This window comes from Rhea americana, unplaced genomic scaffold, assembly GCF_003343005.1.
Source record: "Rhea americana isolate MKP2758 unplaced genomic scaffold, rheAme1 scaffold_165, whole genome shotgun sequence".
NCBI classification, from domain to species: Eukaryota; Metazoa; Chordata; class Aves; order Rheiformes; family Rheidae; genus Rhea; species Rhea americana.
The window spans coordinates 780,587-806,664 of NW_028185761.1; the positions used below are offsets into that span (position 1 = coordinate 780,587).

Sequence of the window (26,078 nt, forward strand, 5' to 3'; positions counted from 1 at the left end):
ACTGCTCTCCCCTCATCTACCCAGCCAGTCATTCCATCATCAGAGAAGGCTAACAGATGATTGGTTAAGCATGATTTCCCCTTGGTGAATCCATGCTGGCTTCTCCTGATCACCCTTTTTTCCTCCATATGCCTGGAGATGACATCCAGAATGAAATGTCAGCTTCCCTTATCTATCTAGCAAAGAAATTTTTGAGCAAAGTGTCCATTCCTAACACCTTCTATCAATGGGTGAATGAGGAAGACATCAGCCTTCTTTTGCTACCCATGGGTCTGTTCTTTTCAGCATTAGAAAACTGTAACAGGGAATGAAAAATCCCAGATGGGCTGGTGACTCACACTGGCAGTCGGTAGGGTATCGCGTGATTAAGCTTTTTGAATGTTTCAGTTCCTTGAGAGGAGAGGGTCAAATGTTCAAAAGTTATGAACTTTGCTGAAGCTGTCTCTGCAACTTAATTTTTCTTTGCAAGTCCACTCCTTATTTACTTGACGAAAAACTATTTATCCACTGATCCAGGGCTCTGAATCTATTATATAGAAAAGTACATGTAAAGAAATAATTAAAGTATTTACATTCTCATGTAGATGAGATAATATCTATACACCAATTAACACTACCTAGGAAATAGCTTTTTAGCATCCTCCTAGCTGAATATTTAATTTTGCAGTCCAATGTTCTATTAAAGAGATTTTTCAATATTATTGCCTAAATCAAAGGGATCTTCTCACTGTCTGATTTTTTTTTCTTCTTTGCACAGGGATTGAACCTATCATCATGATCCTGGGACTAATGCTAGTATTTGCCCTTGTGCTATGTGCTGTGGGGCTGGCTTATCTCATCAGGTGAGAATTGCAGTATATATCTGATTTATTGCTAATTTTTAGCTTCTGTGGGAGCCTTGCCTTTCAAGCAATATTTGGACCATGTAATCCATAACAAATTCATCTGTGTTTTTTTCCTTCAGCTACACCTTTCTTCTCTTTATTCATAGAGRGTGACTTGAGCACTCTGGACAGACCTAGGGCTATATCTCATTGATTCTAGCAACCTCTGGAGGAGCCAATTTACACTTAAACATGTTCAAGTTTGGAGGGACATTGCAGTTAACTGTTGAAAGGATTAACTGGATGATGATGCTGAAGGATTAGGAAAATGACTATCACTTTGGAAGTGCTAACTGTGCCAGGGCAGGAGTCTGCTTTGAGAACATGGAGGTGAAGACTGAGCAAGCTGCCAYGTTAAATGTCCATTTTGTTACTTCAGATCATTCTTTTCCTGGATTTCTGATCAACCTGTTGACTAGTGTAGTCATGCTTCCTACTGAGCACATAATTTGATCCTTCTTAATTTCCCTGTGTATTGGAGAGAAAGAGAAAGAGACTCTCTGGAGAGGGTTCAGAGCAGTTAATTAGGATGCCTCATTATTATCAAGTTAATTCACCCTCTCTTTTGCACCAGAGTCCAGATCCTGGTCATCTATGTTACATATAAACAAATCTGGGCATGAGATCTGCTCTGGAGCAAAGGAAGCAATCTCCTGGGGAGGGGAAAGTTTCCAACAGTTGCATATGTCAAGCTCCTGACTCTACACTCAGGGTGGACATGAGCCAGCATGTGCTAGGTGGACAAGGAGCTATGGGATAGTATAGCTGTAACCTAGGTTAGACTTCTGCTCTGAGCTGTCTCTGGAGTAACCTTACACTCATTTTTGACCTCAGGAACCTGGAGAGAGTCTTGAGAATCTAGCCTCCTCATCAGGTTCCTAAGATACATGACTACACCTAGGTGGTGTGTATACCTGTCRGAGACAGAGGGGCTAAGTGGACCATGCTCTCATCCAGAAAGGCAAATTCTGTTCCCCAGCATGTGGGCACATAAAGCACTGATTTTTTTTTTTCAGTTGTAGTGTCAGTATGTGCAAGCTGGGCTCTATCTTGTGCCACTCAGAGCAAGTCTGTTCATTCAGTGGGAATAGTCATCATCTACAGGTGGTTCTGGACAGTGAACATCAGCAAGCTAGAAATTTGGTATCCAGTCATCTTTAACTTTGACAGCAAAAGTGGCATATATGCCTTGCTTGGATTATACACCTAATTTTAAATGACTGAAGTAAATCATATGAATGGTGCTTCAGAAATGCCTTTTCTCTGCTGTCTGGAAAGGGAGCCAAGGTGTTTCCTAGCGCAGGAGGAGATGACTACACGGCGCATGACTGAAATTAGAAGGCATATTCTTCTAGCAGCAATGAKTTCATTCAGTAAGGTTTAAATACGCCAAGTATCCTGGATTGTCCCATCCTTTTCTGCCTGTGAAATCACCTCCAAACCTGTTCTCTCTCCACTYCTGAATCATCCTTCCAAACCCAGATGATATAAGGCCACCCACCACGCGACACCCCAAACATCTCCCCTGCTTATGACACACAGCTGCTTCTGATGCTTTATAATTGCAGGCACTGAGGAATCCATCTCCATCTAACCATGCTTTAAAACCCCACTCTATCCTTTGGCCAGCAGCCTCTACAATTGCATAAATAAAAGAAAATCTTTCTTCTTTTGCTTTCTTAAGCTGTTTCACAAGTACCAGACTGTGCTTGGGAAGGCCCAGTTGTCAATAAAAATGTATGGCCATCTGCAGGAAAAAAAAATCTAGAGTGACTCAGACAATGATTTATCTTTGGGAAGGGCATGTCTGGAACTAAATTTAAACCACAGTGGACTGAGTTCAGATGTGGGAGCTTTGGTCTTAGCTCTGCCAGGGATCTGCTGCATATCCTTAAATGAGTCACTTCACTCCCTGTGCTTTGCTTTTGGGAGGGGGGTGCTTTCCTCCCTGCTTGAGGGAGAGGAGGGGATTGCCTGAGCAAGGTTTTTCAGGAAGACAGGCAAAAGGTATCAAAGTGATGAATTTTGGCCTGCAGYGGAGTTGGATGGCTTGGGACAAAGTGATTAGAAAATAACTGCAAAAAGTCATCCCAGCTGATGYCTCAGATATGTGCCTGGGGCTCCCTCTGATTTCCGGAGCTGTCCATGTTCTAAAATGCGCAATGTGGAGTGGTACCTGCAATGGAAAAGTGAATCATTCTGACCTGTGGACATTTTGCAAAAYGAATTCCTTCCACAACATGGTTAGCAAAAGGAATCCTTTTGCCAACAGGATCCAATTTGCTTTTTGGGGATCTTATCAGGAAAAGTCTTAGCTAGCTGCAAATCAGATCTCTTCTGGAATGTAAACAGAGTTTATTGAAAAAAAGAAGTGACATCTGCATCTCTAGGGAGTTTTCATTTTCTTCCTCTGTTTCTTCCTAATGAATATTTGATGTCCTGTGGGTACAGTACGCTTTGTGTTACAACTTGGTATCTATTGAAAGAGCGGATTTAAAAGGATAGCGTGTGGCTTCTGTCTCCTCTCTGAGACATAAAATTGCCACTTGATGGGTACTAGTGTAAAATAAATCCTGACTGAAAAAAAAGAAAAAACAGCAAAAGTAATAATTAAACTCTTAGATGCTTTACACTGATTTGAGCAAAGCGGACGTAAGCCTGGCCTAGCCCATTAACATATAGTGACTTGTGTCCAGGCTGCTTTTATAAATTATCTGTCATGCAGTTTCAGGCTTTCAGAAAGGCTGCTGTGCCTGAAAGCTAGTTTATTTGTTCCCCAGCTAGATTAGCTGGTCTAASCTGAGCTATTTTTCTCTTCTACTGGAGATATATGAAAAACAAAACCAAGGAGTACTAAGTATATATTACATATATATCCAATTTATATTTGTAACCAGATTGACTCAAGGTGTCTATTTGTGATGAGACCCTCTGAGATCATAACTTTTGTTGGCTGTGAAGTGGCTGAGATCCSTGGATAACTCTTACAGTTAGACAAAAAGGATTTCAGCCCAGGGCATCATGGCTTGTTTACTGCTTTTACCTGTGTCCAGCCCCATTGCCTCACCACACATGACACTTCCCTAATACTACGAGGAAGAGAGATGTTGAGGATTCATATATGTTGTAAAGTAGTTACATAGCTAAAAATGATGTAAAGTAGTTACATAGCTAAAAATGATAACTCTCTGAATCCCTCAGGCATAGTATCCTGAACAGCCAGTTATTTAAGGGGCCTAACAAGATATTACTGACCCTAGATGATCTCGTCTTTATCAACCCGGAGCTAAACAAAAAGGTAAGTCCTTCCACTCTTGCAATCAGTCTTGTGGAAGCAGGACACTCAAAGGCAGGGTTGCTGTATGATGTTTTCATTCYCATGAAGCTCTGGGAAGATCATTCATCTGTCTGTGCCTTGTTTTCCCCTGCATATCAGAGAGTTCCCCATGGTCTCTGATTAGATGCACGTGCAGTGTCAGAGCTGTTATGCTGATGTAAAATACTGTTCTTGGTTGTGTTTGTTCTAACAGTCAGAGCTCATTCTTTGTTCGTGAGGATGGATGGCATAACATAGCTTGTGTCCATTCAGATAAATTATCTTACTCTCTAAAACGAGGTGTCTGCATGTGAACTGCCTACCAGGCACAGTTYCTGGACTCTGCTAACTTCTGTCCAGAGCTGGGGATTGCTTGGGAGAGTTAATTGGCACAGGTCAGGAACATGCCCTGAACCATACTAATGAGATGGCCTGCAATGGGACAGTCCCTTAGGTCACTGGTGAAGATATAGACTTTCTCTCCATGACAGAGGAGAGTCTTCCTTGTGCTTTGCTCAGAGGAACATCTGCCTCTTCTGATGTCTCCTCTGAGCCATGGCATTTCTATCGTGTAATGTACAGCTGTAGTGTATCAAGATGCTACACAGGGCCAGACTTAAGAGCCTTGCRGAGGCCTGATACATTGAGAGAGGTAAGCCTGGGAGGCTGGGAGGTGTGGGAAACCCTTCTAGCACGGGTGAAATGTACAGCCTGGAACTGAGCTGGAGCAGAGGTTTATATCCAGAGGTGTTAGTTATCTTACGTCTGCTTTCCTTGCCTTCCAGAGACTGACTTTGGACAGTCTGACTGATGCAAACAGCGTAGCCGAAGGCAGAAGCCTGAAATCTGTAGCCCATTCCTTTTCCTTGAAAAGTGCAGCCGCCACTCATGAAACCTCCAACGTGGCTTTGTATGAGGTAGGCAGGAACCTAGCRCAGCCTCTCACTGCTTTGGTTCCCTGAGCTGCTCAAACAGTAAAAGTTCTGGGCTGCAGCTCTGTAGGTCCCAGGGTCTGAATGCTGTTGGTGGTCTCCAAGGTGGAGGTAAATCATTCCCAAGCATGGGTTTATCAGTGTTTAAGGGGACTCCCCAACACTTCGAGTTATGTATGGTGTTGGTATTTGACAGGTAGCACGTCCATCCATGCGTGGTGTTTCCAAGTCTGGTTATTATTAGAGATGTCATMACCTGAAGGCACCGTGAAGAACGTTTCTAACCAGACAGATGATGCCATCTCTAAAAAGGACCTTTCTTACAAGACAGGATCAAAGTACTGCACAGGATTAGGGACATCAAATTCTATTGCCTTTTGTGTCAATAGAGGTGTATGGAGTTTAAGGAACTCCATAGGCCACCTCCCCCTGCCCTGCCACATACACACTGTTTTTTCCTAAAAGCATGGAGATTTTTCCAGAAAAGGTACAAATGAAACTGAATCATTAATGCCACAGAAAAACTCCAGAGAGACATCTTYCCTCTTAATCAATTTAAGATCGTTTATCAAATACCAATAACCACCTTCCAGGTATGATGTTCTGATCCAGGTGAAGATTTTGCCTCATCCTCTTTTTGGAGGGTTTCCTGCTGATATTCTTATTTGAGTGCAATATAGAAAAAATCTACTGCTATGAATATTGAAAATTTCCAACCACTCTCAAYGTCAAGGATCTGGAACTCAGATCTAGAACTCAGATCCCTATAGATATTTGCTCTGTCATTCACCCACCTGTATTGTGGACAGGGAGACTGGGTGTGGCTGAAAAAATTTGAGACGGGAGCAATTCACACTCTGCGGCAAAGCTCCACGAGCGTCTTGAGGAAGGTAGGAATGGGGGCTGACTGGGCTTGTGGAGGGGAGGTTGTTTTGGGGTCTTTGCAATTGTAGGAGATTTTTATTCTCCTTGTCTCCTGTTTATCCAGTGAATCATGCATCATTGCTGTTAGTAGTTTGTGCCTGGTGAAATYTGGTGGAAGGGACCATGCACAATTGCAAATGACAAGCCCGTCAGTGACCAATGGATCATATTCAGTAGCTTGCAAAATCCCACTGTGGACTTGATACTTCAAAGCTTGTGTGACACTAAATGTACAATGAGTCTTCTAAGTGACCATGTCCTCAAAAGCATAGTGGTTTGGAGCAAATCACCTCTGGTTGTATCAGGGCAGGATAATAGACTAATAACTATTTTTATGCATTATTTTTTGACTGCTTAGCAATGTGACACAAACGTAGCCATGCCTTTCTTAGGGTTTTGCTTAGTTTCCAGTTAAGCCGCCTTTTAGAAGCCTGCTTCTATCTTACTGCTATTACTAAATGACAAGTGAACCCATTTATTTTCCAGATTCAAGGCCATTAGTTATTGGCAGCTATTACTAATATGGGAGTACTTTTTTTTTTGTATGTGTACCTATAGCAAGAGTTTACTAGTTCTCCAAAGCCACAATTAACAGATCGGTACTCCAGACACGGTGTTACTTTGCAGACCAGCCTTGAAACAAGACTCTCGAGGAATCCTGGAGCAAGACTTTACATGCTGAACTGAGTTCTCCCTAGCTAAGCCATGTTGTGAAGGCTCCAATCCAGCTTGTCYAAAGAATTAAAGTTTTCTATTGAGCTTCCTTCTGCTAGCTTGCTTTCTTTGTCTTACCAGTTAGATTAGGAAGAAAAGCTAAAAAAAARCCCAAAGCATAGGAGAGCTGAAAGGAAATGGTAAAGAGGTTGTTTTCTTCCCCATCCTTGTGTCAACATGAAAGACTGTTTGGGAGTAGAGGAATGGTAAGAGCATCTGATGATATAAAGAAGCTGTTGAACAGATGTCTGGCTGACTTGGTCTCCTGTGATTCACTGTCTTGTTTCAGATGAAAGATCTGCGTCATGAGAATGTGAATCCATTCTTGGGCTTTTTCTCTGACTGTGGCCTCTTTGCCATAGTAACAGAGTACTGCTCCCGAGGAAGCCTGGAGGACTTACTGAGAAATGAAGATATGAAACTGGATTGGATGTTCAAGTCCTCTCTTCTGATGGATCTAATTAAAGTAAATCCACTGCTTAGGCTGAGGCCTGACCTGCATGTGATTTTTGTACTGACATAGCTATTTCATCTAAGATTGTGAGATTTTTAAAGTTATGCTGGGTTAACCAATGTGAATGTAATTATACTGGTATACATGGGTCTTAAATGGAGATCTCTTCCTCCAGTTCTATTACCATCTGAGAGAAGYTCTATTTAGATTGTAAGGCTACATCCACCTGGCAGGCTGAGAAATGAAAACTATATATCAGGCTGGAACTGACTGCCCAGAACAATTAAACTGCTGACAAATACCAACTTTCCAAAGATCCTTTCATGTCATGCAATCAGAACTGCACTCAATACAGAACCAAACTGTAGTCTTCCCCTGTCATGGGATGCTTACATGTATGGACACTCTGCAAGAGTATCCATAYATTTCAACCACATCTCATGTGTTTTGATCACGTTATGGTGAACTGCCAGGCTGGGAACATGGGGGTAGGTGGCTTGCAGAGGGTGGACTTCCAGAACCATTCGTACAAGCCATGAGCCACATTCTGCTCCTCCCCGATTGAGTGGGATCAGGACATTCAGCTCTCAGTGGATCTGTGGCCTCCCTTCACCTAACATCAGGGCACTATTTGTGTCTTTCATCTTAAATTAGTCCAAAAAGTACAACCTTGGTGCGCAGTGAGTCCTAGGGCTACAAAGAAGGAGGTGTCTGATTCCTCCTAAAGATGTCAGTACTTTTCACTGTTAGTTTTGTCTGCCAGCTAGAGCTAACCCAAATGCTTGTTCCTAATTGATTTCTGAACTTCTCCCTAATTTCTTGAGCTGATCAACACCCSTGTTGCAGTTTGGCATGTTCTAGAGAATGGTGTCTGAACTGACTTCCATATTTGGTGTGGGGTCGAAACCATGTTTGACACCATTCAGGGTGAAAATTTGGCCTGGTGTCTCTGAATGCTGGTGGTTAATATGCTTCCTAAAGAACAGCATCAATGTTTTCTATATTTCACAGGGAATCAGGTATTTGCACCATCGAGATTTTGCCCATGGACGTCTCAAGTCTCGTAACTGTGTTGTGGATGGCCGGTTTGTGCTGAAAATCACTGATTATGGGTATAATGAACTCTTAGAAACACAGAAATGCCCATACGTTCAGCCAGCCCCAGAAGGTAGGCATCATAAGAGAAGATTTGTGGGAAATATTTGTTCATGGATTAAATATGTTTGCCCTAATATAACTGTTGGCTAGTGACTGTATGAGGAACTGTGTGTTTAATCTCAACAACATCCAGCTACCCATATGAAAGAGAGCTTAAGCATATCGAARTTGGAGGAGGATTGAAGTGTATCTCGGATTGAAGGAACTCTGAATTTCTGTGATCGGTGGAATTCATTTCGTATTCTTAGCTCTGACCCTGTTTGTGAGGGTTTAGGTTAAGTTCAGTGCAGAGAGTCATGTTTTCTAAARCTAGTCTGTCTGAAGCCCAAAACGATACAGATCTTTTTGGAAATACAGCCTCTACTTGCCATTCCCTAAAGGCTACCACATGGAAGGGGCTGCATCTCAAGGGAAAAGATTTGGAGACTTTGGCTGGATTTCTTTCACCTGGTCCTTGCCATGGGGTTCCTCTGGTATCCCAGCTTATCCTTGAAACCTCATTTTGTGATGGCAACAGTGATTTGACATTCACACATTTCCATAGTGTCCCAGCTATGGCAGTTGCTGGAAGGCCTGGCTTCTCCTTCCTTACAAAAATTAGATATATTGCAGTGCTGGAACACTCCTTATTTCTATGACCCTGAATGCTCACTTACCAGGCTAACAATATCTGAAAAAAGATTCATTTCTTGATGATTTGGGGCATGTTTTACAATTGTATTTTTTATCATTTGAACTACTGAGATTACAAAGACTGTTCTTACTTTAGATTGCCACAAGTTGTAATTATGGAAACTGCTTTAATCTGAGAAAAACTACATGAAAAAATATTTTATTAGTTGTTACTTTATAAAAGAGCAACAAGAGTAGTAAGGAACCCAGGTTTTAGGGCCAATATTTTGTGTGACTGGTGTCTTCAAACAAAATAAAAGTAAAATCTTTTGATAGTGACAAGCCCCAAAGTTCAGGGCTGGCATTAAAATATATAAAATTGTGGTATAACAACACTTAAAAAAAAAGAAAGAAAAGGAGAGTGAAATTCAGAAAACTCAAATTTCTTGTTGTGAGAGTAGTTTAATATTTTTAACACATCACAAGAAACAAAAGATTTGATCCAGTGAACAATGAAGTAGTTCTTCAAATTACTGAAATGAAGAGCAAGGAAGATCATAGTAAATAGCAGTAACCTGAGCCCAAGTGGAAGAAAAGTAATGCTTGTGAATGTTTTAGAATTGCTCTGGACAGCTCCCGAGTTACTGAGGGACCCAGACATGCGCAGAAAAGGCACTTTCAAAGGAGACATTTACAGCTTTGCAATTATCCTACAAGAAGTGGTTGTTCGGGGTCCACCGTACTGCACGTCAGATCTCACAGCTGAAGGTAGGAAACTATTTTAATTCATTTTTAAGGCTCTATACACAGTGTTCRCGGAAGGTGTGGTCAACTTCTTGAGTAAAATATTGGTATGAAAATGAGGTCCCAAACATGGCCTTTCTCRGTGAGAGAAAGCTATTTTCAACAAAACATCCATAATGAGTATCAAAATGTGCAGTTCTGATCTGAGCCTCTGTTTGTGACTCAATCACTCTTTGTCTATAGCATCACAATTTTGCAYCCCTCATGTTTCATTATATGCTGCGAGCCTTGAGTCCCAGCTGATTGGTCTCTCATGATGCTTCAGAGCTTGCCTGCAGCTAAGCTGCTGCAGTGCACCTAGTCGTACCCCACAATTTTGACTTTTCATCTCAGTGTGGAGTGAAATCTGATGACAGAATTTCTCATACTTGGAAATTCGTTTGCTTCTCACCCATCAGCCCTTATTTGTATGTCATGATGAGGGTGAGGTTTTTGGGCTGGACTCTGTGCTGGTTATGACTTTTTCCTGTTTTTTTCCCATCTGTGTAGTCTGCATGTTCAGAGTCTTACAGTATCTGTAGCATKCATGTGTGGGCAAAGCTGTCTGAGCCATTTCTGCTTGCTGAAATTGTTTCTAAATCCAGCTGTGACTCAGTAAAGTAGGAAGGGTTTTTGGTGTACAAGTGAAGTGGTGTCTCCGTTCGTTATTTGCTAATTGTTATTTTTTCATTAATTACTTCCCCATTTACAGAGGTTCACCTTCCTCAGCAGAGATCAAAGTGGTACGTCATGAGTCTGTTAACTTATACAGAAGGTGGCTTATATCCGAAATAGAAAATAGCTGAACTGCTTAGGAACAGCTCGTGGTACAACTCTTGTAAGATCAAACCGTGCTATGAATGCRTAAGGAAACCAAACACATTTCAGTCAGAGTCACTTTCCGAACAGGGGTGGACGTGAAAACGATAAAAAAAAGAGCTGATTTCAGTGAATGCCCATTCACATTTCAGACTGGGCAGTCGCTGGGGTGTCCTCCCATCTAGCCCCTCTGGAGAACCTTCAGCAGATGTTAAAAGTAGCACACTCTAGTTTCCTGATCTGATAAAATGAATTTCTGCTCATTGCTTCCTAATCCTCAAAGAGCTTTCAGTCATGGCATGAACTTTCAAACTGTCTGAGGAAGGCTTTATCCTTTGGCTGCCTCTGGAAGTATTTGGGCCAGGTTCTTTATTCATTTAATTTGGTGGAGTCTGGTATAATGGGCCAAGGGGAGCTTTAACGTAAACTGTCAAAACTGAAAATCTTTGGGTACTCACACTGACAGCTGTGGAAATGGAGGCCTCATGGTAGGAAGCTGCCAGAAAGTTACTGCTCTGCACTGCACAAGATAAAATCTTTGAAAAGAGAAAATCAGATTTTTTTTTAAGCATGAAGATACACTTCTACCTGGCATTTTTTCAGTGGCAAAGTTGGCTCCCCAACCTTCTCTGCTCTCTGAAGGTGACTCTTCTTCTCAGTCAAAATTGTAGAGACCCAGGCTTAAAAGCAACAACAACATGCCAATACCTCTTTGAAAACAYCCTCAGAAATTTCAGTGCTCTGATATAAAACAAGTTCCCACAGAGGGTAACTGCAGTGCAGCTGAGGAAGTGGCAACCTGTAATTTGGGATATGAATTGAAATGCCAGGGCAGGGAAGAGGGAAATTTCATGTGGATCCACAGCAAAAATGTCACCTCTAGTATATATTTCATAAGAAATACTTAAACTAAAGCCAGTGCTCAAGTCAGAGCGTTCCACTTCCAGCAGAAGAGCCCTTGGGTGGTCAACAGCTCCTGCAAAGGAGAGAGAAACTACCAAGGATTTGCAAGTGCTGGAGATTGCTCTGGTTGCCAAGTGTCTTTAGCCATCCCCTCTGCTAGCCAGTCACTGTCCTGGCACTGCTGTGTGATAAACTTCGTCCTGTCTTGGACTCATAGGCTATGATCAGACATCACAGTCCCCCATCCATGATTCAACTGTCAAAGAAATCTGCAGCTCAGCTCCTTCGCTGTAAGTGTGTTTTAGCCAGAAACTGCTGATAAAAGGACTAACTTCTCAGGGTCTGCAAGCTCAGGCCCAGTTCTTTATCAGTCTGCTTTCACCTCTGGGTAGGGAGTCACTTCCCAGACGTTGATTTGAATCCATGCCCTCCCCCTTAAAATATTTTCCACTGTTTACATTCCCAACAGCCTCCTACATACTGGTTCCCATTTAGCAAACAAGGGTCAGTGGCTGGTATCCTTCCTGTCTGGGCATGGCCTTAACCCTCTCCTCTTTTAGAGGACCACAGTCACTMATATAGAGAGGCAGAGGCAATTTTATTAAGCACAAACCTCCAGGCTCACACATCCATGTATCACACAAGCTTCCCCCATCCTGCCACGTTATTGCTCATAACTTTTCTCTCCATGGATAAGGAGGCAAACAAATCTCTCTTTCTTAATTCTTTTGAGACTCCTAGCAGATATGSCAGCTACAATGGAGGAAAGCACATCCCCTTCAGGTTCATTTAACACAGCCATGAATAACAGCCTATGATGGCCAAGGGCATGAGCAAAGAAGAGGYGACAAGGTCCATGTCACTGTCAGTGAGAACCCCCATTTCACAGGATGCTGCACATTCTTTTCTTCATCACAGAAATTATAAAGAAAGTGAAAAAACCGCCTCCCCTGTGCCGCCCAAACATAGCCCCCGAGACGGCCCCGATGGAGTGTATCCAGGTGATGAAGCAATGCTGGGGTGAAGCTCCTGAACGACGGCCCAGCTTTGAGGAGATATTTCACAAGGTCAGTGAACAGAGCAGCAGATGTAATCCCGTGTTCTCATGTGGCAGTGAAGCTTTAAGGGTGGTCTCAGGAAATGGTTGGAGCAGGGGTCTTGGAGCTCWAGTTTTGCCCCTGCTGTTGGCTCATTTTGCAGTCTGTGGTATCTAGATATCTGTCCTCATTGGTCAGCTCTAGCCAGACTCACACTCTGTGCTGAATGTGGACTTCAATGGCACTACCATGCAGGATGTGATGCAGGCCTGGTGTCCTCATTTCTGCAATGCACCTGCCCTGATGGATTACGATGATGATTATGATGATATCTCCAGACCTGAGGGCTGTGCTGCCATTCAGAGRGACCTGGMSAGGCTGGAGAGTTGGGCGGAGAGGAACCTCCTGAGGTTCAACAAGGGCAAGTGCAGAGTCMTGCACSTAGGGAGAAATAACCCYRGGCACCAGTCCAAGCTGGRGTCTGCCCTTGTGGAGAGCAGCTCTGCAGAGAAGGASCTGGGAGTGCTGGTGGATGACARGTTGACCRTGAGCCAGCAATGTGCCCTTGTGGCCAGGAAGGCCAATGGTCTSCTGGGGTGYSWTAGGAAGASYGTTGSCAGCAGGTGGAGGGAGGYGATCCTGCCCCTCTCCTCAGCCCTGGGGAGGCCTCATCTTGAGACGTGTGTCCAGTTCTGGGCTCCCCAGGACAAGAGAGACATGGAGCTACTGGAGAGAGTCCAGCGCAGGGCTGCAAAGATGATCCGAGGGCTGGAGCACCTGCCCTGTGAGGAACAGCTGTGAGAGCTGGGCCTGTTCAGCCTGGCGAAGAGAAGACTGAGGGGGGGATCTTATCAATGTCTACATGTACCTGAAGGGAGGGTGTTAAGGGGATGGGAACAAACTCTTTTCAGTTGTCCCATGTGACAGGACAAGAGGCAATGGGTGGAAATTGAAGCACAGGAAGTTCTGCCTGACCATGAGGGGGAATTTCTTCCCTGTGAGAGTGACGGAGCACTGGACCAGGTTGCCCAGAGAGGTTGTGGAGTCTCCTTCTGTGGAGATCTTCAAGGCCCGCCTGGATGCAACCCTGTCTAACATGCTGCAGGTGACCCTGCTGAGCAGGGAGGTTGGACTAGATGATCTCCAGAGGTCCCTTCCAACCTTACTGATTCTATGAATCTATGATCTAAATGTTACTGGATCTTTTAAAGTCTGACGGAAAGACCTTTTTATTTCTTCTTAGGCACACTGTCAACAATATCTGTAAGATCCCAAGCTGACAGCAAACTGAATGAGGTTAAATGACCCTTGATGTCAAAGAATGGCTGACTAGACTAAGACTCTTTGGCCTGGAGAAGAGGTAGCTGAGGGCAGATATGAAAAACATCTATGAAATCATGAGTGCTTTAGAGAAGGTGATTAGGGAACAATAGTTTATCATTTCTCATAATACAGGAACTAGGGACATTAAATGAGCAAAATGAGTCAGAGGAAACAAAAGGAGATACTTCTTCACATGGTGCRTATGTAAATCGCAGAATTTGTTGCCACAGGATGTTTCCAAGTGTTTAAAAGGCAATTAGACAAATTAATGAAAGGAAAATTCACCAAGGACTATTAAACACAAAGATACAACATTTGGCTTAGGAAGCCTTTGAACTGCAAATTAGTGGAGGCTGGGAACATATCCAAGGGATATATGACTGTACATGAGCCCTAGTTTTCCCTGGACATCTGTTACTGGCTACTCTCGTGGACAGAAACTGGCAAAATAAACCCTTGGTCTGATCCAGGAGTGCAGTTCCTGTGTTCTTAAAAGGTCAAACTAGATAATCTAATTCTACCTTTCAGTTCCATGCAACTATAATTAATTTTACACTCACGCAACTCCACTGCTGATGCTAAGGCAGCATCTGAACCCACAATTTGTCTGAATGGCTCAGATGCTGAGCTTCAGCTCRAGAGAAGAGATCATAACCCAGGATGGAGTTGGGATTGTGGGGGGCATGCCTGCATACAAAGGTGACTTTAAGACTGACAAGACATAAGCAAGTTGTAAATACTGCCTGTGCCTTGCCCTGGCATTTGTGGATCTAAATGCAAGGGCTGGTCCTAACCAATGAAGCTATCATGGGATAAACGAGGGGTGCAAACGAGCAGCATKCTGAGACTTCCTAACAGCTCGGATACATGCTGTCATCCCATGAGGGGTGATGTTTGCCCTAACATTCAGTGAAAGGTCATAGAGGAGTAACATGCCCTCRAGCAGTTTCTGTATTTAGTGATGCAAATTCACACTGTAGTGTGCCTGTTTCCTTTACTGTTTGAAGTTTTACCCTTGACAAAACCAGTCTTTAGTATTCTTCCTTTAAAATAAGTCTTTGCTTGTTGTTCTTTTCCAAATTTGTGATACTGCAATGGTTTAATGAGTTGAGAAAATAACTATCCAGTTTGATTTTTCTAGTTCAAAACCATCAACAAAGGCAAAAAGACCAATATCATTGACTCAATGCTCAGAATGCTTGAGCAATATTCGAGCAACCTGGAAGATTTAATCAGGGAGCGRACTGAAGAGCTAGAGATTGAGAAACAGAAGACAGAGAAACTCCTGTCACAAATGCTTCCCCCGTAAGTATGGTACTTTAGATGGTAAAAAAAAACTTGTGTCACTGCATAGCCAGATTGGACCCAAGAGTTCCACAGAACTGAGAAAGTCTGCAGACCAGACCTCCAATTTTGGCAAGCATATTCCAATCAAAGCAAGAAACTTTATGTTCATAAACAATTCTCAGAGCCCTATAAACCCTTCTATTTATTAGAAGGTCTTTTGGGCATAGTAGGAGCTCTTRGGTGTGCTAAGACAAGATCCCTTGCCAGGTCATCTTTTCTCATTTTGTCATTTCAGATCAGTTGCAGAAGCCCTCAAAACTGGTGGCACTGTGGAGCCAGAGTATTTTGACCAGGTCACCATCTACTTCAGTGACATTGTGGGCTTCACAACCATCTCYGCCCTGAGCGAACCCATTGAAGTAGTTGACCTCCTGAATGACCTTTACACTCTATTTGATGCTGTTCTTGGCAACCATGATGTTTACAAGGTGAGATGCACCTGGGCACTGGGATCAAATCAACCCTGAGTCAAACATTCCTGCAGTTTTATTCTGATACCCTTATTTTTCTTTTTTTTTTCTATTTTTAGAATATTTTTTTCTAATAATGTCATGGTGTTTGCCAGGTGGAGACAATTGGTGATGCCTACATGGTTGCCTCGGGGCTCCCAAAACGAAATGGAAACAAGCATGCTGCTGAAATAGCCAACATGTCCCTGGACATTCTCAGCTCAGTGGGAACCTTCAAGATGAGACACATGCCTGACATTCCCGTCAGGATACGGATAGGGCTACACACAGGTAAGCAGCAGCGCTCGCCCCTGCCTGAACATCAAAGAACTTCTTTATAGTTATATTTCCAGCTTTGAATGATTTCTCCCCACCCACCCCAAAACAAGCACCCCTAGATAATGCTTAAAAATATTTCATAGCAACTAGAGCATTGAAATGGGGAAAAAACCCACTTAGGTATGTTATAAAGAAAGTAAATTGCCTGTTTTCTTAAACCAGAAGTCAGAAGGTAGTCAATGAACGGTGGAGTAGCAGGAAGTTCTTTTTTAATGCAAARTATATTTAAATTCAGGGGGGAGGGGGAGATAAGACTTCAGTTATCATATAATTGAAAGTATGACTAGGATTTTAAATGGAGAGACCCCTGCTGTTATCATAGAGTCAGTATTTTTAGAATAGATATAAACCTTCATAATTTTAAATCACAATCACCCACTAATACATTTTTCCCAGCTGTTCATTACTGAATTTCTTGCATCATTCTATGAAGTACCAGGTATTGACCRTTGCTGGAAGAAAAAGAATGGATAAGGTTATCCAGGAGTCTGATACACTAATGCCCACCTTTTTGCAGATTYGGTACTGCAGGTGCTTTACAGGAGAAGTCAGTGTCCTGGTCCTTACCGTATACCGGGGAAACAAAAGCAGAGAAAAGGCAGTGACTCACCCAGAAAGCTCCAAGAACAGAGCTGTGACTTGAGCAGAGCTAAAATCAATACTTTATATCTCCTAGACCATATAATTTCTTCTTTGGGAATTATGTCTGAAAAGTCATATCCCCACTGTTTCCTTTGTAATTTGGGGGTCTTAGCTGGTCCTTCACAGAGGTATGAAGCATAAAGGAGTGACTGCAGGAGCACTGTGAGTTTTATATTCTGGTAGCAATCAGACAAGAGTACGGCCCCAACTTGTCTTTCCCAGAGCAGGAGCCTCTGGAGCACTAGCAGCACATTTTCAACACAGAAAGAGAAGAATTCAGTGTGCAGCATCTTCTGCTGCCTGTTGACAGCGGTTTTGCAATGTGCCTTCCATGCACCCAGCCAAAAATCTGTCCCTAGGTGATGTGTATAGGGAGTTAGCTATGTTTTTKGGGTTTTTTTAATGAAGTTTGTGTGTTTGGAAAGCAATTTTGCCGTGAGCTATTGTGCAGGATATGAGACAAAGAGGGGAAGTAGTTGGTGTTTTCTTTTTAAAGAACCAGGAGCCAGATCTCGTTTTGGGCAGATTTTGCAATGTTCTTCTGTCATGGGAGCAGAAAGAAATAGATGCTCTGATCAGCTGCGCTGAAAGCAGAGTTTGATTAACCTGAAACCCCATTGCTCCTGAGGAAAGAAACCCGAAGAGGGAATCACTAGCATCACAAAGAAACACATGGGGAGAAGAGGGCTTGGCTAACATTTTCGCCAGCTTGGAAAGGATGGAGAATGGGTGTGAACCATCATTTTTGTGGTCCCACTGCCTTTTGGAAGCTGGTGCTGAAAAAAATCTTGCAGTCCTTTTCCTGAAAGTTCATAAAATGCCACTGTGGTGTGGACTGCCTCATCTCTGTCCCTCCTGGGCCATTATGTCCGCTCCCACTCTGACAGAGAGCTGGGACCTTCTGCTGGCGGTGCTCACAGCCCGCTTGTGTCAATGCGTGGGTAAGACAAGGGCGGTGAGAAGGTCAGTTGTCTGTTTTTCCCTTTTTTCAAATGCGCTTAGGATTCTTGGCTCTCTTTTCTCTACTTGACTGTCAGTCCAGAGAAACTCAGCTGACTCAGCTGCTTCCACACTGGCCATATCTGGGCTGGAGCTGGATGGTGGGGGAGAGCAGCAGCGRGAAGACAAGCTTTCCCGTGGAGGCTTAGCTGGCCCTGTTTATCAGTCAGGATCTCTGGCAGGCAGCCCCACGCTTCGGTCGAGCTTATTAACCTCCACAGCATCGCTGATGGCTCTTGCAGAGGTTTAGCCAGCATGGCTCGTTAACTGTAACCCCTGGCAAAAAAAAAACATTTAAAAACAAACTAGAGAACCTGTATAATTAAACAAGTAGGCCAAAACGTTCTCATCGCAGAGTCTCTGTTTTCCTCTGGAAGTTGTTACTGTGGGAGATTTATCTCTKGAAGTTTTTTTGTTAGCCCTTATTGAGGCTGTCTAGACATGGGGGAACACACACAGGCAGCGAAAGCAGCAAATGAATTAACTCTTAGACACATTCGATGAAGAGCAATCCTTTAGTCATCCTTAGATTTTTAAGAGTGATTTTGAACTGAATAATAACTTTCTGCAACTGAAAGGTGAGCTTGGAAGGGATGCTCTAGAAAACCCTAAAAATCTTACCTCTCTGAGGTTGTGAGGTTCACAGAAATGATTAGATGATTGACTTGACAGATTAGGAAACTTAGATTTAGGCTTCCATGTGGAGGTGTTTGTAGGAGTGTCAGGGACCTGTGCTCCCTGTGTAGTCAGTGGAGATCCRGCAGATATGGTAAGACCCTGGAGAGCCATTTCAGCTGCAGGAGTGTGCTTTAAGGAGAGCTGAAAGTCCCTTATGGCTCCATTGACTGCACTGACTTGGTCTCCACTGGCTGCAGTGGGAGCTCAGCTACCTGAATTTATGCTTCTTAAAATAGAATAAATTCCCTGTGCAGTGAGGGTTGCTTTTTTTCCATAAGAACCATTTATTTGTGTCCTTACAGCGCATAGCTCGGAAGGAGCTCTGATCGTTACCGAGATTTCTGAGTGCTGCAATCATGTTATTATCGCAAAATAAAGCAAGCCTATGCTATGTGAGTGAATGTTCTCTCAGAAAAAGACCTTACTGAAGTATGCATTAAAAGACCTCCAGAAAGACCCTTTATTTATGCATAAGCCACACTGATGAGCCCACATTAATGATCAGTTCCGTAAGCCTTAAGTCCTTGACCTAGTAGTATCGACAGTCCCTTTTTCACCTGTATTATAGAGGTRCCTATAGACTGTCAAAACTAGACCCTGCAAACCTTCCTTTAATGCTTATTTCCTCTCCTGAAGAGCTTGAACCAAAGCAAAGAGTATAAAAAAGACGGAAATTAAATTAGAAGGGACTTGGCCATGCAGTGGCTTACCCGAAGCTGCACAGCGTGTTCGTGGCGGTAAAGCCATTAAATGAGGTTCTCCTAACTGCCAGTGTTCCCCACATGCTACGTTCGGGTCGCATAAGCTGTTCAAGTGCTTGCAACACTTTTGGTATTGGTACGGTAGTCTTCCTCTTCTTTTCTTAAACTTTAAGCAAGTTGTGCCTCRTCAGGCAGGAGTTAAAACTGGTTTTACCTCTAGTTTACATCCTCTATAAATTAGGTTAAAATAGTGCTGCTTTGACTTCTCAGAAATGACTCTTCGAGAGTTACAGCAAAAAGGAGCACTTGTAAAGTTCTCTATGTTTTTCAGCTTTGCAAGAATGGTGTATTTCAAAGTGCTTTTTATTCAAGTGAATAAATGGGTTAGACTGAGAGCTAAAATACATGTGTGCATGTATGTGCCTTAACAGAGTTTCATTGACTTTAAGATACATCTGAAAACTATGAAGAATCAGTTTTGTGACTAAGGTTAAAATCGTAGAGAAATTGTTGGTTTGTTATATTGTCATCAATATTCAGCAGCAAATGAATAACTGATCACATCTAAATTATTAGGCTACAATTATTATAAAATAATTATTACAATTGCAACTATTAAAAAATTATTAGGCTACAATTATTTAAAAATAACAATATACAACATTTTGTGTTATCAAAAATCTTTTCTTATCTATAGTGTACTTTCAAATACTGTTGCTAATATACTACATCCATATCTCTTGCAATCTTTCATGGGAAAAGATTTCCTAGAGATCAGTTTTGCTAAATCTTAACCTAGAAAAATCAATGAGTTGAAGAGCTACATGCAGAGCCCTAAAAGACTTATGGCATAAAAGCATTCAATGGAAAATACAAAGAATCTTGTCTTTTCTCTACAGGAAATCCTCTCTTTACATATCTGAAAGCACTCTATTTTCTGTTTTTTCCTTTCCTTCTTTTCTTTTCTTTTCTTTTCTTTTCTTTTCTTTTCTTTTCTTTTCTTTTCTTTTCTTTTCTTTTCTTTTCTTTTCTTTTCTTTTCTTTTCTTTCTTTCTTTCTTTCTTCTTTTTTTGCATTTTTTTGGCATTTATTTTGCAAGCCGGACCTTTTGATATGTAGGTGATGAAATTTAGCATCTAATCCTTCAGAACACAGTCCAAACATTTGCTGATCCCAGTGCCTCGGATGACAGTTGTTTGTGCTGTTTGGCTGTCACATTTTAAATTTGAGCTGTGTGTGTGCGTTTTCGTGTGAATCCTGCATGCATACCTCTCCCTGAGAACTTGGCACTAGTTCTTTGGGAGCTACTTTGGAAGGGAGTAGATCTTAACTAAAGCATGAGAGAGAGGAAAAATAAACAATATTTGGCCAGACAGGCAAGCTTATGATGTCTTCCTTTCCAAGGAGGGGACACAGGGTGGTCCAGTGTGCTGCCAGCATCTTTTGAGATCCAATGCTGACTTTAAACACTATTTCACAGGGACACAGGGCATGTCACAGGAKATGAACTTCAGTTTTCCTAGGTGGAAAAGCAGGTCAGAGCCAGCTGATTAAGAAGAGATTTCAATAGTTTTTGAGCTTCTGCTGACTGTGAATGAATTTCTCCCAGATGAGAGTCAATCAAAGTCTTTCCACATACGACCTTTGTCTATTAGGCATAAAACCCACTRTGCAACCCGTTTATGTAATCTTCAGTGGCTTGTAGCAAGCACCAAAGCCAGTAAAATCTTTAAAGATCCTTTTTTCTGTATTCCGAAGTAGTTTTTGAATATCAGAGGAGCAAATCAGATTTGTCTATCAGTGAGGTCCTTGATTTGCGCAGTACCATTGTTCGGGTTATACAAACGATGACTCTTTCCAGGGCCTTGTGTGGCAGGCGTGGTAGGTCTTACCATGCCACGGTACTGCCTCTTCGGGGACACGGTGAACACGGCATCGCGGATGGAGTCTACGGGCCTGCGTGAGTATCTGTAACAGCACGTGGGGGTGGGTTGTTAGCAGATTTCTCCAGAAGGGTGAAGAGCTGTATGTCTTTAGWTAGAGACATTGCAATGGAAACAGCMGTGGTGAAAGGGCAAGTCTAAAGATTAAAATTAAAAGCTGCCTAGGCAGTAGGCGTGAGTTTTGCCCTCATACACCRGTCTTTAAGACAAGGAGGTCATTCAGTTTTGCTTCTCTTTTCCATGAAGTCTCTCAAGCAAACATTCAGCCTGGTCCTGTGATATGGGATCTGCAAACAGACTGACTCAGTGTTGACTCACACTCTGCATGGCAATTACAGTCCTCTGATTTAGAACTCATTAATCAAAATTAATGTGGATCTTGCCCTAGATTTCTCCTACACAAGGGCTGCTAGTTACRTCATACTTTCAGACAGGTCAGTGCAGAGGTCCCTTAGTTCCTGCACAACATTATAATGTACCAGTCACGGCTGGTATAAGGCAAGGGGTGAAGGACACGTGGGCACTGCTTCCATCATGCTGTTGGAATCAGAGAGAGAAAAGTAGACCACAGAAGATGGTGCACCTCAGTGTTCAGGGCTTATTGGTGTAGTTTSTGATGGATTCACTCATTAGMWATAGCAACCCTATGAACAAATGTTGTCAGGTCCTAATAAAATYCTTAAGCTTCCCTTCTCCTTTGGGCTTCTTGATGTCTTTCTTCATGGGTTGAGGGTCATGCTATTTTTCCCCTCAAGTTCTTATCTCTATTTCCTGAGTCTTCTGGTTGGAAAAGCCAAGCCTCAACTTACAGAGCCCATAGCTGCAGAAGGTAAGACAGTACCATCTCTTACTGTCCCTTGGCTGGAGGCCCCTAGACATATAAAAAGAGGTGATGAGAAAGGAACATTTACCTGCATTTCAGTCCTCTGTGAGCATAGATCTACCTTGTATTGGTGTCTTAGGCTAACACATGGATCTATAAACCATAGTGGCTAGTGGCTAATCTGTGGATGACACAGCAGGCAATTAGGGACAGCAGTGTCTTTAGCTGTCCTGCAAGATTTTCTAATTTGCTCATTTCTAACTTTTTCTAAGATTTTCTAACCATCTGTTAGAGCCCTAGGTGRTATTAATCCTAAAGCCTTATCAACAAGAGAGGTTTGAATACGCTTTTGACGTTMAAGCCTTCAGTACAAGGAGATTTCTAAAGACGATATGTCTCATATTTTAACCTTTGCTCTTCTCTGGCCTCCTTCTTGACATTTTTAACAACTCTGAGAGGTGGGCCAATATGTCTAGCTCACAAGTCGCAGGAAGTCTGTGCTATTTAAAATTAAGATATTGAGAACTTGTCAGACCAGAAATATGTTGTAGTATATAGACCACATTGGAACTTTTTTCAATTTGTCATATAACTCTCACATTTCTAGCTCCAATGATTTCAATTAGATTGATTAGACTAACAATTAGACTAATCATTAATCAAGAAAGATAGTCTTTCTTGTGATTAACATGACTTAATTTAGGAGGCAGGTATTGAATTTAGAAAACTGTGGAGAGGAATACTTTGATGGTAGATTCCTAATGGCAAGAGAGATGTTTGAAGGTTCTCAAGGTTTAGATCCCTGGAAATGTGAAGTCCCACTGAAAGTGGAAATATCAGGAGCATTACAGATACAAAATTGCTCTTTCATAATAATAGAAATATAAAAGGATACACAGTAATAGGAAGATTGTAGGTTAGTGTCTCCGGAAATGTAGCTCAAAACTGTGTGGTCCTCCTCTGCATATTTGAACTGCTGTTCTTCTTTCTGATCATTCTGCAAAAATTTAATTTGTTCATCCCAGATCCTTCAAGGGAGAAGAAAATGGAAGTGTGGTACATTTGAAAGATGATACAGAACCACATTCTCATCATGTCCCTGTGCAAATTCCTTCTCCTGTATGTCTCAACAGCTGCTTTTCAGATGATTGTTCATGGGAAACAGGACTGGACCAAGATATTTAGGTGCCTGGACCAGGACTTTCACTGAATGCTTCACCTTTCTTCCTCACTGCTTAGTTAAGCTGTTGCAATAGATATTAAAAATGACATCCTTGATTCCAGCCAGCAGCGTTGCTCTAACACCATTCACTGTCTTTATTAAGAGCCAGAATTTCCATGCTCAGCATGTTACTCTATTTGGCATCCTTCTGCAGAGAGTCCCCAATGCAAATCTTATCTCACTTCATGCTTTTTACAGATTTATCTGGAAGGATCCAACCAATCACCATTATACTTTTAATAGAAGAGCACCACACAGCTACAACAGCTATGCTCCTGCATGCCTTGGAGCAGTTTTCTCCTTGCCAGGATGAAGCAGTGGGGAATTTGCTSTGTATATACAGTATAATAATCCAGCTGTTTTGCTTTCCACTCTCAGCTTATAGAATTCATGTCAGCCAAAATACAGTGGATACACTTCGGACTCTAAATGAAGGCTATGAAATCATACCTAGGGGAAAAACAGAACTGAAGGTAAGAAAGCCAGGGCTGTGGGAAATGTTTCAGAAGGAACTTTCTTGCTTAAGAAATTTTAATATTAAGTTATTGTTTGGCCTTCATTCACCACTCTTCCTTCCAGTCCTTCCCAAATTGTCCCCATTCRTTATTTGAATACATAAGGTAATTCTTGAAGCACCATGGAAAAATCCATGGGATCAAATGATCAGCCATATGTGCTGAATCTAACATTTTTTTCCTGGGTTAGAAGCAAAAAAAAGGTCTTGAAAAGACTGATAAGGAAAGGAAGGCATGCAACAATGCCACCTTGATTTGAAACCCTCTGTTATGAGTAGATTCCTGATAGAATGGGTAAGTGAAAACAAAAATGTCTTTTCCTGAGTGATTTTTTTTTCCTTGTCTTTGTTTCTGAAGTTTTTCTGGGAGACTTTATCTGAACCTTGGATCACAGATATAAGCACAGCTCCTTACTTCACTTTGGAGCTCTGTCCAAGAAGTTTTCAGGCCCTTAAGGTCCAATTTCTCATGAAATGCCACTGCTGCTTTGGCATTCAACTCTGCTCACTGGTGGGAGGTCCTGCCAGTGGGAAATCCCATGGGATGGATTCTCAGCTAAGATAAATTAACAGCATCCACTAATTCTGGGGGAGATGCACCAATTCTTTCCAGTTGAAATACAATTACTGCCCTGCAGACAGAGCTCTGCATGACATTGAAGTTTGCCTGTTTAGTAAAGCCCAGTTCTGTCACCATTTCTCTCATTTTCACATCATCGTTGAGTTACTTGCAAGCAAAGAAAGAGTCACTGATTACAATAGGATTGCTCACGTAAGTCAGGCCTTGCTCAGGGAGGGTAAAGTACCAGAAATAGGTCATTAGTAGAATTTACTGGTCTTTCAGTGATTGTAAGAGAAATGTAAAATACTGGCAGAAAGAAAGAGGAATGTTGGGTGTATGAGGCAACTGCATTAGTCATTCAGAAAGGGCTTGTTTTACCTCTTAAGACTGATAAATAACAATGGAAAGAGGGGATATAATTTAGAATAATGCATGGCTCCAAACCATAACTTTTTCTGAGGCATTATGTAATGACAGGAGATTCACAAAATTATAAAGGACTTGGCTGAAAAGAGAAATACCAAGGCTAGGATTCATCTGATACAAAGTCAGTGTTTCTATAATGTACATCTCCACCTGACTGAATTGTCTATAGTTCCTGTGTAGTTGGGGAGAGCTGTAGGTACAGTTATAGCATTTTACTGAGGTGGGCATTCAGAACAGGTTAAAGGAATACAGCTAAAAAGTAGCTGCTACCTTCTTTCCCTTAATTACAAAGGGTACCTGGATGACTTGCTCAGTTAAAGATACTCATACTATAGATATTTCAGTTTCATTATGCTAATTCTACTTAACATTCCCATAACAGACAAAGCAAAGTGAACTATCTCCTTCATAAACCTCTCACTACATGAAATGACGACTTACAATAACAAAAGAGGATCTCTTAGCATTTGCCTATTTTTTTTCCAGACAGAAATATGCCTGATATTTAGGACTCTATTTATTCCACCTGTTGCAGAGGCCAGTGCTTTTCATAGTGTTCAAAGACAGGACAACACTAAGTAGTTCAAAGTACTGTTTCTCCCCTTGTACTGTCGATAGAGAGAAGTCAGAGATTTGCTTCCTTTAAACACCTACAATAAGTGGTCTGAATGTGGCCCTACATCTCTCAGCAGTCTGCCATCAAAATGGAATCATCTTACCTAGTTTATATGTCTACAGTGGAGATCTCYGCATCTGAGGGAGTCATTCCAAGTYTAGTCAATGGAAAGAAACCTTTAAAAAGTCTGTGAAGATAAATGGGCACTTTAGGTAATTCTTAGCCTTACTTACTTTCAATGTCCAGCTTATATGAAGATGAATCATACCCTAGAAGTGTCTRTTTTCTTCCATTGGCACCAAAAGGAGTCAAGGGTGATTGAACTTGATATAGATGTTTACATTTCATCAGATGCATGCCACCTTAAAAAGCTAAATTTATCAGTGTAAAGAGATGAAGCAGATATTGTGATACTCAATCCAGCAGTTGTAAAACCTCTCRATTAATGATGATGCCAAACAAGATGATTAGAGAACCTATAGTATCTCATTTCTCACTTCAAGTCAACAAGAGTCATTTGGCAGCATGAATAATRCCTCTTCTTTTAGGACAGTGAAACTCAGATCATCCCTGAAACATTGTAAAGGAGACATCAAAATTCCCAGCTTTGTTCTTCCTCAATTCCTATATTAAGACCTCAGAAGCCCAGTGATGAAGTGGTCAGTGACCAGCAGAAGGTGGTCAACAAGCTCTTTTTATCTAACATTCTTTTCCATTTTAGGGAAAAGGAGTAGAAGATACATATTGGCTAGTTGGGAAAAAAGGCTTTCTGAAGCCRTTACCTAAACCTCCAGAGATAAAGCCAGGGTAAGTGTGTCTTCAACACTGGTTCAATATAGTAATTAAAAGGTCACTGTTGGATTTCACAGGTTGAACTGCTGTCTTTCTATGGTATATTTGCAAATCCACATCATTTTTCTTAGGTRACTTAGATTTCTTCAGACATAGTACTGAGACT

The 26,078-nt window shown here is 42.0% G+C and overlaps 1 protein-coding gene across 1 annotated transcript in view; it reads left to right on the forward strand.

The window, feature by feature from the left end:
- GUCY2F (guanylate cyclase 2F, retinal) overlaps positions 1 to 26,078 on the forward strand; it is a 49,565-nt gene that overhangs the window by 11,822 nt on the left and 11,665 nt on the right. The window contains exons 4-17 of the mRNA XM_085300570.1: positions 758 to 842; positions 4,086 to 4,182; positions 4,986 to 5,117; positions 5,942 to 6,022; positions 7,060 to 7,236; positions 8,236 to 8,392; positions 9,613 to 9,762; positions 12,418 to 12,566; positions 15,001 to 15,164; positions 15,442 to 15,634; positions 15,772 to 15,946; positions 20,876 to 20,974; positions 23,381 to 23,475; positions 25,842 to 25,927. Of these exons, the coding sequence (XP_085156696.1) occupies positions 758 to 842; positions 4,086 to 4,182; positions 4,986 to 5,117; positions 5,942 to 6,022; positions 7,060 to 7,236; positions 8,236 to 8,392; positions 9,613 to 9,762; positions 12,418 to 12,566; positions 15,001 to 15,164; positions 15,442 to 15,634; positions 15,772 to 15,946; positions 20,876 to 20,974; positions 23,381 to 23,475; positions 25,842 to 25,927 (1,840 nt within the window). The remainder of the gene's footprint in view (positions 1 to 757; positions 843 to 4,085; positions 4,183 to 4,985; positions 5,118 to 5,941; positions 6,023 to 7,059; positions 7,237 to 8,235; positions 8,393 to 9,612; positions 9,763 to 12,417; positions 12,567 to 15,000; positions 15,165 to 15,441; positions 15,635 to 15,771; positions 15,947 to 20,875; positions 20,975 to 23,380; positions 23,476 to 25,841; positions 25,928 to 26,078) is intronic.